General features: G+C 41.0%; 1 protein-coding gene across 2 annotated transcripts; it reads left to right on the top strand.

Moving 5' to 3' along the window:
• Positions 1–2,685: 2,685 nt before the first annotated feature.
• LOC139656261 (rho-related BTB domain-containing protein 2-like) lies at positions 2,686–14,558 on the top strand. 2 transcript variants are annotated; one of them, XM_071533788.1, is made up of 11 exons: positions 2,686–2,744; positions 5,220–5,421; positions 5,679–5,782; positions 5,909–6,094; positions 6,263–7,203; positions 7,372–7,490; positions 8,414–8,564; positions 8,694–8,782; positions 9,458–9,563; positions 10,527–10,781; positions 12,061–14,558. In XM_071533788.1, exons 1-10 carry the CDS (start codon positions 2,686–2,688, stop codon positions 10,730–10,732), a joined length of 2,163 nt encoding a protein of 720 aa, XP_071389889.1. In that variant the 3' UTR covers positions 10,733–10,781; positions 12,061–14,558. The 2 variants fall into 2 exon arrangements, with proteins under 2 accessions (XP_071389889.1, XP_071389881.1); XM_071533780.1 differs by having other exon boundaries at positions 10,527–14,558.
• The last annotated feature ends 823 nt before the right edge of the window (positions 14,559–15,381 follow it).

The following is a 15,381-nucleotide window of genomic DNA, read 5'->3' as shown; positions in this document are numbered from 1 at the left end:
AGTAACTGGGGTATTTTCTAGACAGCTAAATAAGGCCAATGTTGGTTTTAATATACGGTATCAGGCTAAAAAGTTGTTTCCAACTCGTAACAGTCTTATTTTTCTATGTGTTTTTCTATGTGTAGCAAGATGGGGTTTTTTTTCTAAGATAGTAGCTGAAAGTAATGCAGATTTAAGAATTAACATACCTAGTTTCTAACAGGTAGATGCTCATTAATGTAGGAATGGCTGCACTCAGTTACAGACATTACTAAGCAACACGCCCTATTTGAAAAAATATAGAATGTGATGATGTATAAGCATCAGAGCTAACAGCTTTGGCCCTGAGGATTTGGAAGGCCCAAGTAGTGGGGCTTGAGTTCCTGGACTAGCCCTGTTTTGGCCTAGGCCAACCCAGTGGAAAGGGGTCAGGGACTCTGGAACTAAGTTCAAGCACCAGGTTTGGCCCTCAGTGGAAAGGGGGCTATTATGAGCTATTTTGTAAAAGACTTCACTTCCACTGTTATCATTTTGTTATCATCATGTTTCCAAAAATATGACAAGTGAAAGTTAATTATTATGTGTATAATGCGTGGCCCATGATGAGAGATGGGTAGCAAATGGTAGAAAACGTATCAATGTTTAAGTGCTTCTGGGCAGAAATAAGAGTTTTACAGTAGATTATTGGCTTATGTAAACACTAGGAAACATCCAACCACACCAGTAAACCTGAATTGTAAGACCTGAACGAAGACCTGAGCAAGTATAGGCTTAATTATGAACCAATGCAAGTCAAAGGGCACACACTACAGGATGTGTTCAAAGGTTATCTCACCTCTGTCCGCCTCTTTATCCACATGCCCACCCTAACACACGCTGTGGAGTGTGGAAGAACAAATACCAAATTGTGGTTAAATGTCTGTCTCAAAACAGACACTACGTATGCCAGAAGACACTTTACAGTAACTGATTTATTTGTTCATTAGTTTTCAGATGTCACAACTGGTATGAAAATACAGAATATGTGACCGGGTTCCATTTTTTGTAAATTATTGTGATCCATTTGTTGAAGGAAATCCATTTTGCTCTAAATAGCCATAGCCTGTGATGACAATGCTTCAGTGGTAAAGACAGGAGTAAGGAAATTCAGAGTGTCAGCCTCACCTGGTGGAGCAGACCAAACATTGCAGGAGTGAAAACAGGCCATGTGGATAAAGAATGTCTCTTGGACTGGTATCACTCAGTCCTCCCAGGCTACACCACGGTGGAATGTGCACCCAGCATTTACACTTCAGAACCAGACTGAGTCAAAAATGCATTGCACATAACCCATTCATTCAGTGCAATGGAACTAAATCTGTTGGAGCAACTCCCCGAATGATACTCATTTGAATCAACTTACCCAGATGAAACTGCTCTTCCACTGCAAATGTTTTGCAGCTCTAGCACCCATGTGCATTGAAACTCAACTGCAAAGGTCAAATGTAATTTGATCGTCCTGTTCTTGGATCCAAGATTTAAGATGTATACAAACTTTGTTTTGCATTAGGCTGAGTGTGTGTGCCAGTGAGTCTGTGTGTCAGTGTCAGTGTGTGTGTGTGTGTGTGTCAATAAGAAAATGAAAACCAGAGCAAGAGAGACTGAAAGAGGTAAAAACATAGGGCCGTCCAACTCAATTCAGAATAAGTAAGTGATTCAGTGAATACAAACATGTGGTTTATTCTGGATTTAAAGCCTTACCTAGGCTACATTCTCTGAGCATGCCTCACAATTACTGCATCATACTGGAAACCAACTATTATTTCACTTATGGTGAAAACTCTTCTTCAGTAGGCCTCCCACCATCCAGCACTATGGTTTTCACAACTTGTGAGTGGTAAACAGCCTTTCATATTTGGATTACTAACCCAAAAGCCTCAGGTTCATATGTAGATACATTTGCTAGGTAGGTAAATTTGCACTCTCATACAAATTTGTGTCCAGTCAAACTGAGATTTCTGGTAGTGAGGGGAGGGCATACAGTAGAACATGCTTGCCTTGGGATCCCTAGTGGGATAAACAAGTTGTATGAACTTGCATGCTTCTGAAAGTTTTGGATATTTCTTCATCAGTGCAATACTGTGTCCACTTGATCTTCCATACAAAAAAACAGCTTTAAGTAGGCTAAATGAATTAGGCCTATTCAAACCCAGCCTGAGTGCAGAAGGGAAAGGCTAGAGTTGCCATTTCTAGTGTCCCTGCAGCAGGTCATACTATAATGCCACTCTTCAAAATATGATCTATCTATAATTTTCAGAATCTATCCTGTTACAGTATGAGAGGGGCAAACTAGGGGCTAGACTAGGGGCCGGTCTATCTAGGCTGCCTATTAGAGGCTGTGGAATGAGATTTATGGGACTTTAGAGTGGATCAGTCAGTGTATTGTAATGAATGTTTTTTTTGTTGGTGCGCCTGTCTATAATTAGCTACGGAGGCCTTACAGTAGGTGACTGGAGGTGGTTCCTTGACGGTCGGGGCTGCGGCTCTGCAACGGACCGACAGGCTCGAGATCAGCGCTCGCGTTTGGCACTGCGGTCGGACTTATCGCACCGATCCGGAGGAGTTTTCTTCAAACATCTGCAGTCGACCGCCCGTTTTCAAGCCTCGTCAACCTTGCCTCGAAGATGAAGTTAAATACGAGCTGCCGTCAGGTGCAAGCCGCATCCGATGGAGCCCTTTTCATCTCGTTCATCGACCAACCCGATGCAGCACTTCCTTATGTTGCGGTAAGGGGAAATGGCACATTCCCTGCAATGTGATCAAGTGAAATAGCTTGTATTTCCATGTCGCTCATTTTGCTATGCACACACAGACCCAAATAAACATTAAATGGCACTTAGAGCCCCTGGCTGGGTGTTACATAACGTGTAATGCACTAGCGCCTTGTGACTTGTGTCTTGCCTGTGTGGGAAAGGAAAAGGGACTGTTCCGTTCTTCTGGTAGGATATGCACAATTTTGTCATCTTTGGTATGGATGATAAATGAGGCTACAGTGTTACATATGGTGATCTGTTCATGAGCACGGTATCAAGGCCCAGGCCTAATGCCGACTACACCAAATATGAGCTAATAAATTCGGGAATTGCGCAATGTAGCCTAGACTAGCGGGAAAGGGCATCTGAATGAACAATATTGGAAGCTGTGTAACTCTATGGCGTCAAATTGTCTCTTGCACAAGGAAAGACTGCAGCTAAATACGGTTTTATTGTATACACTGGAGGCGTAGACAGAATGTGCATTCAGTAAAACAGGCTGATTTTGTGAATGGCTCGCAAAGCGCAGGTGACCCTTACACAAAAAAAAACCTAGCAATCCTTCAATAATTTTATAAGCATTGTATAGGCTATAAATATACAGCAAACTATGATACTCTACATGAGATAGTAGAAATAATGGTTTCTGATTCTAGTCTCACCTTATCCTATGAGAGTTTATAGTTGAATTGTCAGGGAGAACCCAGCTTCTGTTCACTAATGCACCGTGGGCTTAGCCCCAATGACAAAAGGTAGCCAACAACTTTGTACCTTGTTTTCTGACTGTGTACCAATTTAATGCTTCAGGCAGCATAGTGCAGTGGTTTCCAAACTGGGCTCCAGGGCCCCCGGGGGTCCAAGCTGGTAGGCAGCAGCCACATCAGGAATGGTTTACCTCATTCACAATAAGTTAGCACAATTTGAGAATCTATATGAATGAAAATGACTTCACTCTGAATTCACTGTTCTCTCCCACTCTAGGATATTCGGACAAACCTCCTTCAAATGGGGTTTAAAGTGTATTGATGTGGGAACCCTGGCCATAGGGTATACAGAGGTTGATGGGCTGTGTGTAATGCTGGTAGAAATTACATTTAAGATATTAAAGGTTACAACACTTGTATAACTTAAACACAGCAATTCTTGTTTGATAGGTTACTGCTTTTTGTTGAATAAAAGCATAGTTCATAATGAATATATGTGGAGGCCTACATGGTGTTTGTTTTTCTACAATACTGCCGTGCACAGATTTGAAAACATATTTTTTAAATACATAAAAAAAATAGTACAAACTATGAAGATCCAATATTTTGAAGTGTTAAATGTCTTACATTTGATTGATAAAGATTTTCATTGTTGACATCCAGCCATAGCAGTAAGTGTGCCTGATTTTATGAATGGACCATGGTCTGAATTGCAAGTGGTAGGCTGTTGGAAAGACGGGTGGGATGCAATAGGTGTGTCCCTAGCTCTAATGCTGGCATATTGCCTACTACTGGCCCATTGCCATGCAATGTATAAATGTACAAACCTTTATTAACAGGCCAACATCACCTACATGCCCCTATTACACATATTACACAGTCAATAGATCATAAATCAAGACATAATGCTTCGACTCACTATAAGCAGCCTATTTATGCAGGATGGTTACATATAGGCTATGACACACACAGAGAAACAGGCTACAGTTCCCTTGGAAACCAGTCCGGGTACCAATCAGCCACCATTTTCAAGAGACGAAGAAATAGGCCTAGTCTATTTACCTATTCCTTCTATTTCATTTAATGAAACTACTGTTGCATTTGTTGGTGGCAGTTGTCCATTACTCATTGTATTAGATGTGTATTAGGTGTGTACTAATTAAAGGTAAGCACTGGCTGATTAAGAAGATTTGAACATATGATTAAGACTGTAGGCAAGGAAAGGTATGATGATGATTGATGGGATTATAGAATAGGATTGTATCAGCCTTTATTCATCTACAGTAGACCAGGCTGACTGGTCAGTTTAGTTTAAAATGGGTACTTGTTTTGAAATCTAATATGGTTTTCCTCTAAGCTACATTCAAAAACTATTGAAATGTTTGATATAATTTATTTTTATATACTGGATTTGACAATGGTCTGTATTTATTCAAAATGTAAATATCCCTTGTTGTTTGCTTGTCTCTTTAAATCTTTTCTTCTATATCAAGCACAAGGACAGGGAAATTCTGAATGGGCACAGGCAGCTACCTTTGGAGCGAAGTCACAAGACCATCCATTGATAGCTCTGCAGGCAGAATGAGCAATGCAGATGAGGAATAGTCAGAGGGTCTAATTACCATATTGATTCATCTTCCTGTACTGTTCAGGTGAATAGTTTATAGGATTGCAGGGTGCTGATGCAACTTTGCTCGACCAGGTATTTGGCCAAGCTTATCTGTGCTTCTTTGCATTTTGACAGGTCCCAGTTGACAGATTCTGATATGGACTATGAGAGGCCAAACGTTGAAACTATCAAGTGTGTGGTTGTGGGAGACAATGCTGTCGGGAAGACCCGCCTCATCTGCGCCCGGGCCTGCAATGCCACACTCACACAGTACCAATTACTTGCCACACATGTGCCCACAGTCTGGGCAATTGACCAGTACAGAGTATGCCAGGAGGTGAGTACGGAAGTCCATTGATTTTTAACCATATTTCCTGAAAATTCTCTGCACATGTTTGACATGCAAAAAGAAGCTAATTGTGGAAGTAAATCTCTGGTCACCCAGGCAACTGTTCACCATGCATGCCTTTTAACTTGTCATTCATTCTATAGTGGTATAGATTGATTGGCAGATTAGGCCGTTATCCTGGTGTTAATTCCATTCTGTTGATGGGTAAATATCCATGAATGTGATAGACGGGTATCTCTTATTAGGTACTAGAGCGCTCCAGAGATGTGGTGGACGACGTCAGCGTGTCCCTTCGCCTCTGGGATACTTTCGGAGACCATCATAAGGACCGCCGTTTTGCATATGGCAGGTGAGATACTGTAAACTGAATTCCATGTTACTCTATCAGTGCTCGTTGGCCTGATGCTAACTGAGTGAAGTGAATCAGAGTAATATTCTCCCTTGTCTCTCCATTCACCCTACTTCTCCCCTTCAGGTCTGATGTGGTGGTGCTGTGTTTCTCAATCGCCAACCCCAACTCTCTGTACCATGTGAAGACCATGTGGTACCCTGAGATCAAGCACTTCTGCCCCCGTGCTCCCGTCATCTTGGTGGGCTGTCAGCTGGACCTGCGCTATGCTGACCTGGAGGCAGTGAACAGGGCACGCAGGCCTCTAGCTAGGTACCAGGCAGTATGGTTGAACACAATAATTTGAAAGTCTTATTCTGTGGAATTTAACAGTTCAAGTTTATTTATGCACCATTGCTTCTAATGTTGTTTTGTAATTCCCTCTTTCATAGCGTTTATCCAGTGCCAGGAATTCCTTTGATACATTTTTCTATTTTTCAGACCCATTAAGTCCAATGAGATTCTTCCTCCAGAGAGAGGCCGTGAGGTGGCCAAGGAGCTGGGAGTGCCGTATTATGAGACCAGTGTTGTGGCTCAGTTTGGAGTCAAGGACGTCTTTGATAATGCTATCCGAGCTGCGCTGATCTCACGCCGCCACCTGCAGTTTTGGAAGTCTCACCTCAGAAACGTGCAGCGGCCTCTCCTCCAGGCCCCCTTCCTCCCTCCCAAACCACCCCCACCTATAATCACTGTGCCTCCTCCCCCAACCACCACAGAGGAGCATCCAGGCCGTCTTCTGGAGGACCCCCACTGTGCTGATGTCATCCTGGTCCTGCAGGAGCGACAGAAAATCTTTGCACACAAGATATATTTGGCGACGTCCTCTTCAAAGTTCTATGATCTCTTTATTATGGAGACGCAACCTGAGGAGGCTGAGAGGCCCCCGCGTGGTCCTCTCTCTGGCCGAGAGCTGCTGATGCGTGCCGCCAGCTTTGATGTTTGTGAGAGTAGCGACGATGGGGACAGGGCCAACCTGCGGGCCTGCACTAGTGATGGTACCTTGAGGGACTCTGAGGGGGGCCGGCGGGGCCGACTGCTTGCCTCGTGGAGTAGAGCGTTTGTCAGTATCCAGGAGGAGCTGGTAGATGACCCAGTGACCTACAGCCCCAGGCCCATGACCGTCGTGCACATGGACCAGTCCATGCAGCTTGGTCCTTTTCGAGCAGTGCTTCGCTACCTGTACACAGGTCAGCTGGATGAGCATGAGAAAGAGCTAATGCACATTGCGCACATCGCTGAGCTGCTGGAGGTCTTTGACCTGCGGATGATGGTGGCAAATATACTTAACAACGAAGCCTTCATGAACCAAGAAATCACCAAAGCCTTCCATGTACGCCGCACAAACAGAGTCAAAGAGTGCTTGGCCAAAGGAACCTTTTCTGGTGAGTGGATATCATTTGTCCCAGTTTTCTGATGTATTCTGCTTGAATTAGAGAAGTACTGAAGGGGAGATGCTGTTGTACTGCTGAATCAACTTTTCACTGCTGAAATGAACGAAACAAAAAAGCAGTTTCAAGGAGTTAATCAAGTGTATCATCTCTCTATTGCAGATGTAGTGTTCAAGCTAGATGATGGAACGATCATGGCCCATAAGCCCTTACTCATCTCTAGTTGTGACTGGATGGCAGCTATGTTTGGGGGGCCTTTTGTGGAGAGCTGCACCAAAGAGGTGAGGCATTCCACACCACTGGTCTGTAGGGCTGCAGTCAAGACCACCTCAGTCAAATCCAAGGCAAACCAGACCAGGCCTAGTAGAGTCCAAGTCTGGACCAAAACCAGAGCAAGTCTTAATCGAGACACCAATACCAAAATAGTGTGCAAATGTTTTGTACCACATTATCCACATTTTCCAATGGTATTCACATTACCAATAATACTTAATTGTAAAAACTGTGATTTATAATTAAATAACATTTAAAAAAAAATATTCTTTCACAACTGTGCAAAGCATACCAATAGAACAGAGAACAATAGATGTACAGACCAAAGTAGAGCACCACAGAACTATGTGGTCTGCGTACCAAGTACTATAACTTAATTAGAGGAATACAAATCTGTTGTAATAAGATTATTTTGCTAGCCTCTGTGATTCTAGCATAGTTCTGTGAGCTTAGGCACTACTATGTTTTTCCACTTGATCAGATAATCATAGCCCTAGCATTGCATCTCTATAAACTAAAATAATACATGTAAATGTTTTATAGTCTCTTAATCGGTAATATTGCTCAGGCAGAGCTTGCCAGCCTGTCAGTTTAAATTGTAAAAATCCCACTGCTATGTATACAGATAACATTTTCTCATTATTTTACCCAATACTTAATATTTTTAGACTGACTAACCAAATTTCAGCTTTGAGACATCATGACATTTTTCTTTACATTTCTGCTGTTTTGCTGCTACTATAGAACTCTGTTGATAAGGTGTAACAAACTTTGTTACTTTTTTCATGGCAAGATCTAACAAGTACAAAAGTGCAAAAGATGTAATTTTCTAGATTTGATCTCTCTCTTCCATAAAATGCAAAAATCAGCAAAAGCCTCAGGCCCATAAGTGATGACTTGCCATGCTGTGTCACATTTTCCTGTTTCTTAGGTGCTGTTTCCCAACACGACTCGCAGCTGTATGAGGGCTGTGCTAGAATATCTCTATACTGGGCGGTTTTGTTCTCGGGCTGACCTGGATGCAATGGAGCTCATTGTTCTTGCCAATCGTCTTTGCCTCCCCCACCTGGTTGCACTTACAGGTATTGCATTTCGTATAGTTATTACTGTGTTCAAAAATAAACCACGGGATTGTATTACACAAGCCCATTATGTTGGTTTCGAAGTAATATTGTAACTCTTTGAATGACTAGCCTATACATTTGTTTCAGAACTCTACACAGTAACAGTGTTGATGGAGGCAGCGATGATGGGGGCTGATATTGATGGAGATGTTCTGGTGTACTTGGATATGGGCCAGGTAGTGTGACCTGTCAATCACCTCAAAACTGGAACTACAAAGCATTTGTCTAATGCTTCGGCATTGGAGTTTACAAGCATACAAGCATTTCTCTGAGGCAGAGCTGCTCTTGAGGCAGAGATAATCTTATTGGTTGAGTTAAAGCTCAATGATTGGAGCCAAAGAGCGCAAGTTAGATAATTCAGATTCAGATTCAGATCAGATTCAGATTCAGATTCAGATTCAGATTCAGATTCATTCTTTATTGTCCTCTATAGAGGAAATTTGTTTTCACAGTCTGTACACAATCAAAACACTCAAAATTGGCAAACTAAGCTAATTGGCAAACTTTGGTCAGAATATAAATAAAAAAGAATCTCAGTGATTTTTTTTTTTATTCATTCTTCATTCATTCAAGATCTGGGAAGTTCGGATAACGTATTATGCCTAGATTGCAGCCAGAGTGCTAGGCTTCATAACATCCTCCTCTTTTACCCCTTGCCGTTTTCACTGGGCTTCAGTGTCACTTCACCTAGCCAGAAAAAAAATGGTTAAATCAAGGAGAGTATTTCTGCCTCCAGAGCTGTTTGTAGAACTCCAATCCACAATGTGTGGAGTCTTGGAGTCATGTACATTTTGTAAAAATACAAAATGTACAAATTCATAATTTATCATATTGCTGTTGTCTCTTGACAGTTCCACTGTGCCCAGCAGCTCACTGGCTGGTGCCTTCACCACATCTGCACCAATTATAACAGTGTGTGCCGCAAGTTTCCCCGAGACATGAAGGCCAAGTCTACAGGTAACACATGTAATCTAGTAACACACCAATGAAAATGACACACAAGTGGCCTTGTAATGCCCTTTCCTTCATACTGAACACTAATGTTACACTAACAGCAGTGGATCTCAACCTTTTTGGCTTGTGAGTCCTTAAAACGAAGCGATGCCTACTCGCGACCCATCACAGCCGTCCATATGCAGAGTCGTGAACAGTTCAACCAAAGAATGATTTTCCCTTTTTGCTTCCTCTGATTATCAGATGAGGCCTGGATACTTTAAACTATTTAGTATTTCACAAGAAAAAAGCAATAATTAACAGTAAAATCTGAAAAAAAAAAAAGTTATAATGAATTTGTATAGGAGAAATATGTTTTTTCCTATCATTACCCCCCAAAATGATCTCGTGACCCCCAGGCTCAGAACCTCTGATATACAGTATTGGAATGAAGCAGCCTGGTGCTGCATGCAGCCCATGAAAGACTTGTGTATGGCCCTTTGGAACATCCCAGCATGAACCCAAAACCTTCTTTAATAGGCTTTCAAGAAAGTTGGTCAACTTAAATTAAATCTGTAAAAGCAGATTAAGCTCACTGTACCACCCCTCCCACCACAAAAAGACTTATATTTCCTTTTAAGTAGTTAAGAAACAAAACAGGCATTACCGCATTATTTAATCAAGGATTGGTGCAGGAATGGTCGCTGCCTATATTGGTCAATTTTGATTTCCTGTGTCTCATGTATCTCAGAATTACTGACTGCTGGGAAATTAAGGTTTTGCTTTTTAACTAAAAATAGGATTTTAAAGATTCAATATGAAGGATTTCCTTTGTAATGTATTGCTAGCACAGTCGTACAAGTGCAAGTAGTACACCATTCAAAATTGAAAGCAGTCCTATAGCTAGTGTGGCTGTGATGACCGCATATGAAAATCCTGCACATACAGCAGCATTTCAGCCTTCTAAATGTGTTTACTGTCCTGCAGAGAACCAGGAATACTTTGAGAAACACCGCTGGCCACCGGTGTGGTACCTGAAGGAGGACGACCACTACCAAAGAGCACGCAAGGAGCGCGACAAGGAGGACTACCTGTACCAGAGACGGCAGTGTAAACGCAAGTGGCTCTTCTGGAACCTTCCTTCTTCCCCTTCCTCAAACTCTCCGTCTGCCGGTTCATCCGCTGTCATCTGATGGAGCGGTGAGGCCAGGCCCGCGCTCGAGATCGGCGTGGACGCGAGTGGTAAATAATACAGTAGAAGATAAGCTCTGCTGGCTGTGTAAGCCCAGTTATTCAGGCCCACAATTCCTCCTTCCGTTTGTTCGCCTCTGCAGTCAAACTGTACTCTTCTAGGTTTGCAAGGTCAGCTCAATCTGGCAGTGAAAGTAATGAGCTTCGTTTCTTAGATTTTTATGTTCGCGTGTAATATCCATTGCTATGTAAGGACTGTGAGACTCAAACCTCAGTGACATGAACCTTACTGACAGATGGCACAGTATACTGGCGCAAATGACAACTCATCATATTGATTGCTATGTGTTCCACCAAAACGAGACCCGAGTTAAGTTTTTAAAAGAGGACTGGCACAGAACTTTCATCTTATGATCATAATTACCATCAATTAACCTGAACTGATAACCAAGTGCTGCTTATCAGCTGCAATGACCAGCAATTCAACACAGAACTCAAGTCTCAGAGATATAACACTTTGCCCTTAAGTGTTTGTACAATCTACCAAACTATGTGTACAGTATGATCTCCTCAACAGGAGATAAAAATAAACTGAGTGCAGCCTCCCAGGAATTACCGATTTAAGTCATACACACTAAGACAACCCCACCGATTATGACGATTATAAGGATGAATATGCGGAAATGAAAATACTGGCAGGCTCGACTCCTGTTAATTTTTGTACAGTCATTCTATTTTTGAATGTTTGTGTACAGCTTGCACAGCTAATGGTGAAGTGAGTCTGGATACACTCAGAATTTCTGTATTGTGGTCTTGTGATTTGTGGCCTCTTGTCACAAAAGGGCTTTAGTTTACATGAATGCATTCAGTGTCCTATGAAATGACACAAGAGATCCCAAATCCTGGAAAATATCTGTATTTTCTGTCAAATGCCAGCGGAAACGAACCAGATCATTATTATTTCACGTATGTGTTACTCGATGAGTCTTATTCCCATACCTGTATCCTGAGTCATTCAGTTTTACATTGAATGTTTCCATCAGCTTGATCATGGTCATCCTGAAAAGCAACACATAATGTATCTGATGCATTTCAGACCCTGGAGTGACTGACTCAAACACACCATCCCTCTGTGATGGTGTGTTTGAGTTATGTGTCGCTGGTGGTGATTTGCCCTGTAGAGGTTTGTCTTAGTCGATGATAGGATGCCCCATGACTGTCTGCGGTTGGCTGTTTAAGACTTGTACATGCAGGAGGCTTCCTCGTGCCTGGGTGATGTTATCCGTCTCCTTCTACACATCTCTCGCACTTTCTGGACTCTTCTCCACAGAGACCCACGACAACCTCCAGTAGCAGCATCCTGGTGAAAGGCACTGAGGACAGTATGGTGTCCTGACACACGCTGCAGCAAATTTGAATGGGACTGGAGAGGCCATAGGATCGTGACATTTCAAATGTTTTGAGAGTTGTGAAGAGGTTTAGGTCAAATCATTTGACTTTTCTTTCTTGATTTGTTTTGCACATTTCACAGAATATGCTGAAGATTATTCTCTGCTGTCGTGCTTGACTGAAAGATGGCCTACAGGATTGTTTTCATTTACAAGCATGGTGCTCATTCAATATGGGTAGTATTGTAAGTTGTATATCAGAGGTGGACTGCAAGTAAGTTGCATCACTCTCTAATGTGTAGTTACCCTAATATTGTGCACTGCAGGCAGTGAGCAGGCTAGTACAGTATTACACAGTAATACATACACTGAATATAGACTTGACTTATCTGACTTGCATTAAGTTACTGTGCAGCTACATACTGTTGTCGAAAATAACTGAATATTCATTGTGGCTTTGCTATTAGCTCATATTTTAATGGATCCTGGTGCTGCCCTCCAGTTACATCTACTATATAGTATACATGCAAATTACAGGCAGTTCAAATGAACAGTTGACTAATAGTAAAATAGGATAAGTGCAAAGTATAGTAGACACATGTTATGAAATTACAGTTTTTATGGTACACCCATAAAACATATATGCTAGAGTACTGACATGCCATTGTTTGTCAAAAAAGTAAATATTGATTGCAGCATTTGCTTTTGCAGCATATGTTAAAGAAAGGCTTGCTTCAATCCTGCATATGATTGGTTAGACTTAAGATTCTTTTCCTTACAGTTATTGATTAGACAGGTTTATAGAGCCTTACAAAGAACTTAAAATTATTAAGAGGTATCAATCAACTCAGTGACAAAACCAGCTTTTTGCTTGTATTAAGTCCTGACCTAATAGCTAGACTGCATGAACAAGGCTCGCCAAAATAGATAGTTTATTTGTCATAATTTAAGGTGTAAGATATAGATGAGAAGTGGTGGTGCTGGTGCTCTAAGCAGTAGCTTTACATTGTTCTCAATGACATTAAAATGTCTCTTTTAATGTTGCTAGTTAAACATGGGTACTATCTTTTTCAATATCTTTTTAATTCTTCATATCTCTTTTGGCATACATATTCAAATAATAAGCAGAGCGATGACCCTGTCGGAGCACTGTACTCTCTCAGAGTCAGCTTAATCCTGTTTGTGAATGTTTTTTGTTTTTTTAGAGCAATTGTCTGTCATGTCTAATATTTACATGACTTACAATTTATTGTAATGGTTTAACTGCAGGAGCTTATGTGTTGTTATAGTGGTTTAATTCGCGCCATTTCATTTATTAACATAGATTTGCATTTCATTCCTCAATGCATTGCATTTCTCAATGATCCATCTTCTGCTGATGTTCTGCATCAAAGACACCTCACGCCTTAATGTACAGTGTAGTGTGTGGTACTGAATGTAAATAGTGTAACTGTGGTTACTAGTTTGTGTGCTAAAGATGTTAAGTTACCATGGTACTCTAGGTTGTATGTGCATATGTAAGTGTACATATTACATAATCTGGGTGTAAAGTAATTGTGTGTGATGTTGGGAGTGCTATGAGAGTGTGCTTTTTAATAGTTTGAACACTGCTTAGGTTTTATGTTCTTTAAATGCCATGAATGCAAAGCTGAAAAATGAGTCTCACCATCAAGGCCGCACTAGACTACCATAATGACAAACCATCAATTTGTGACATTTACCATTAAATAAATGCAGGGAATTCAAATTTGTTTCATCATATTAAAATTTGCTTTATGATAATGAGCTCTAATTTTGGAGACAGTATCATTACAAAATGCTGATTTGGTGTGGCCATTGGAAGTTGGATTATAACAAAAATGTAAATATAAATTGTATGATGACTTGCGATTCAAACATGGCATAGCAATTGATACTAGCTATTGCATAGTTCAACATAGATCCTGTTTTTGTACTATGCATACAGAAATGCCTGACTTTGAAACCACAAACTTGCACTGCTTTGTAGCACCACGTGGTTCTCTTCAGACTACATTAGAGGGTATAGCAACATCATTAGATAAGTAGACAACATCAGGTAAAAAAAATTAGATCATAAAATAGAGAAGTTGTCACTGAGGCCCTTTTCCATATGTTTGGGTGCTAATATCACCGCTGCAGAGAAGCACAAACCAAAGGGAGCTTTAGCAGCACCAGGAATAAGAATATATGCTGCACAATCACAACTGCATAGTTTAAGAGGCCTTGTTCTGAAATGGTTGATTAAGAAAAAGAAAAAAAACTTGAATGTTTTCTCAGTGTTCAAAGCCTGGATGACCTTTTCCCTAGTCATCAGGTGTTTTTGGTTGTTCTGAAGAGCTGTTTCTATTGTTTAGGAGCTGTAAATCTGGAATTCTGTAGCATGTGTTCTTGAAAATGTGTAAATAATGTTTACTAAATAAAAAAGGAGCAACATGTGCAGCTATGTATCCATGTCCACTCTTCTGTCATGCCTTTTTAGTCACATGAAACTTTTCCAACAATCCTACGTCAGTACTGTAGGCTACTGCGCAGCAGCAACAGCCGCCTGAGCAACAAGAAACCCCCTGCAACGACGTACATTGGGCAACTTTGGCGATCTGATCGATGGTAACGTTAAAACGAGATTACTATGCCTTAATTGTAATGGGGAAAGGTTGCACTCTGCAGACTCTGTTTTACTTAGTATTATATGCCAGTCATGGGAATTTGATAAGGTCATTGCCGTGCGGGCAGACAGACGCAACTTCGAGTCTGAACTCTGTTACACTGCAAAAAGTATTACTAGCAGTATAACTAGCTATTGTTAATACGCGTGGAAAATCTGCTAATTCAGTGTGATTATTTCGCTAGTCCTATGCAAATCAATTTATTTCAAGGATTTTCTGTAAGAATCAAGTGTCATTTGCTTTAGCCTATACTAGTGGACTGTCCTGCTTTATTCTACCTCATTTCAAGATACTGACATTTGTTTCCAGAAAATTACAGAAGCAAATGAAAAAAAAAAGTGAAATTAGGCATCATTGGCATAATTGTATTTAATGTTATTTAAATAAGATTAGATATTTGACATTAGACATTTTTTGCGGTGTGCAGCTCGTCCCTTCCAGTTGATAGCAGTATTAACGTTAATACTGCATGGGTATGGGACAGAGATTAAAACATTAATGACTATGGAGTTAAAGTATCAAAGTATCAGTATCATAGTTTGTAACAAGAATCAACAGCCTTAGTTTTTAAGTAAA

Source organism: Centroberyx affinis, unplaced genomic scaffold (genome assembly GCF_046629955.1).
Source record: "Centroberyx affinis isolate AG114_WGS23_722 - 3 ecotype Tasmania unplaced genomic scaffold, CSIRO-AGI_Caff_v1 ptg000168l_1, whole genome shotgun sequence".
Taxonomy (NCBI): domain Eukaryota; kingdom Metazoa; phylum Chordata; class Actinopteri; order Beryciformes; family Berycidae; genus Centroberyx; species Centroberyx affinis.
The sequence above is the reverse complement of the archived record's forward strand: the minus strand, read 5'-3'. Positions and strand labels throughout refer to the sequence as shown.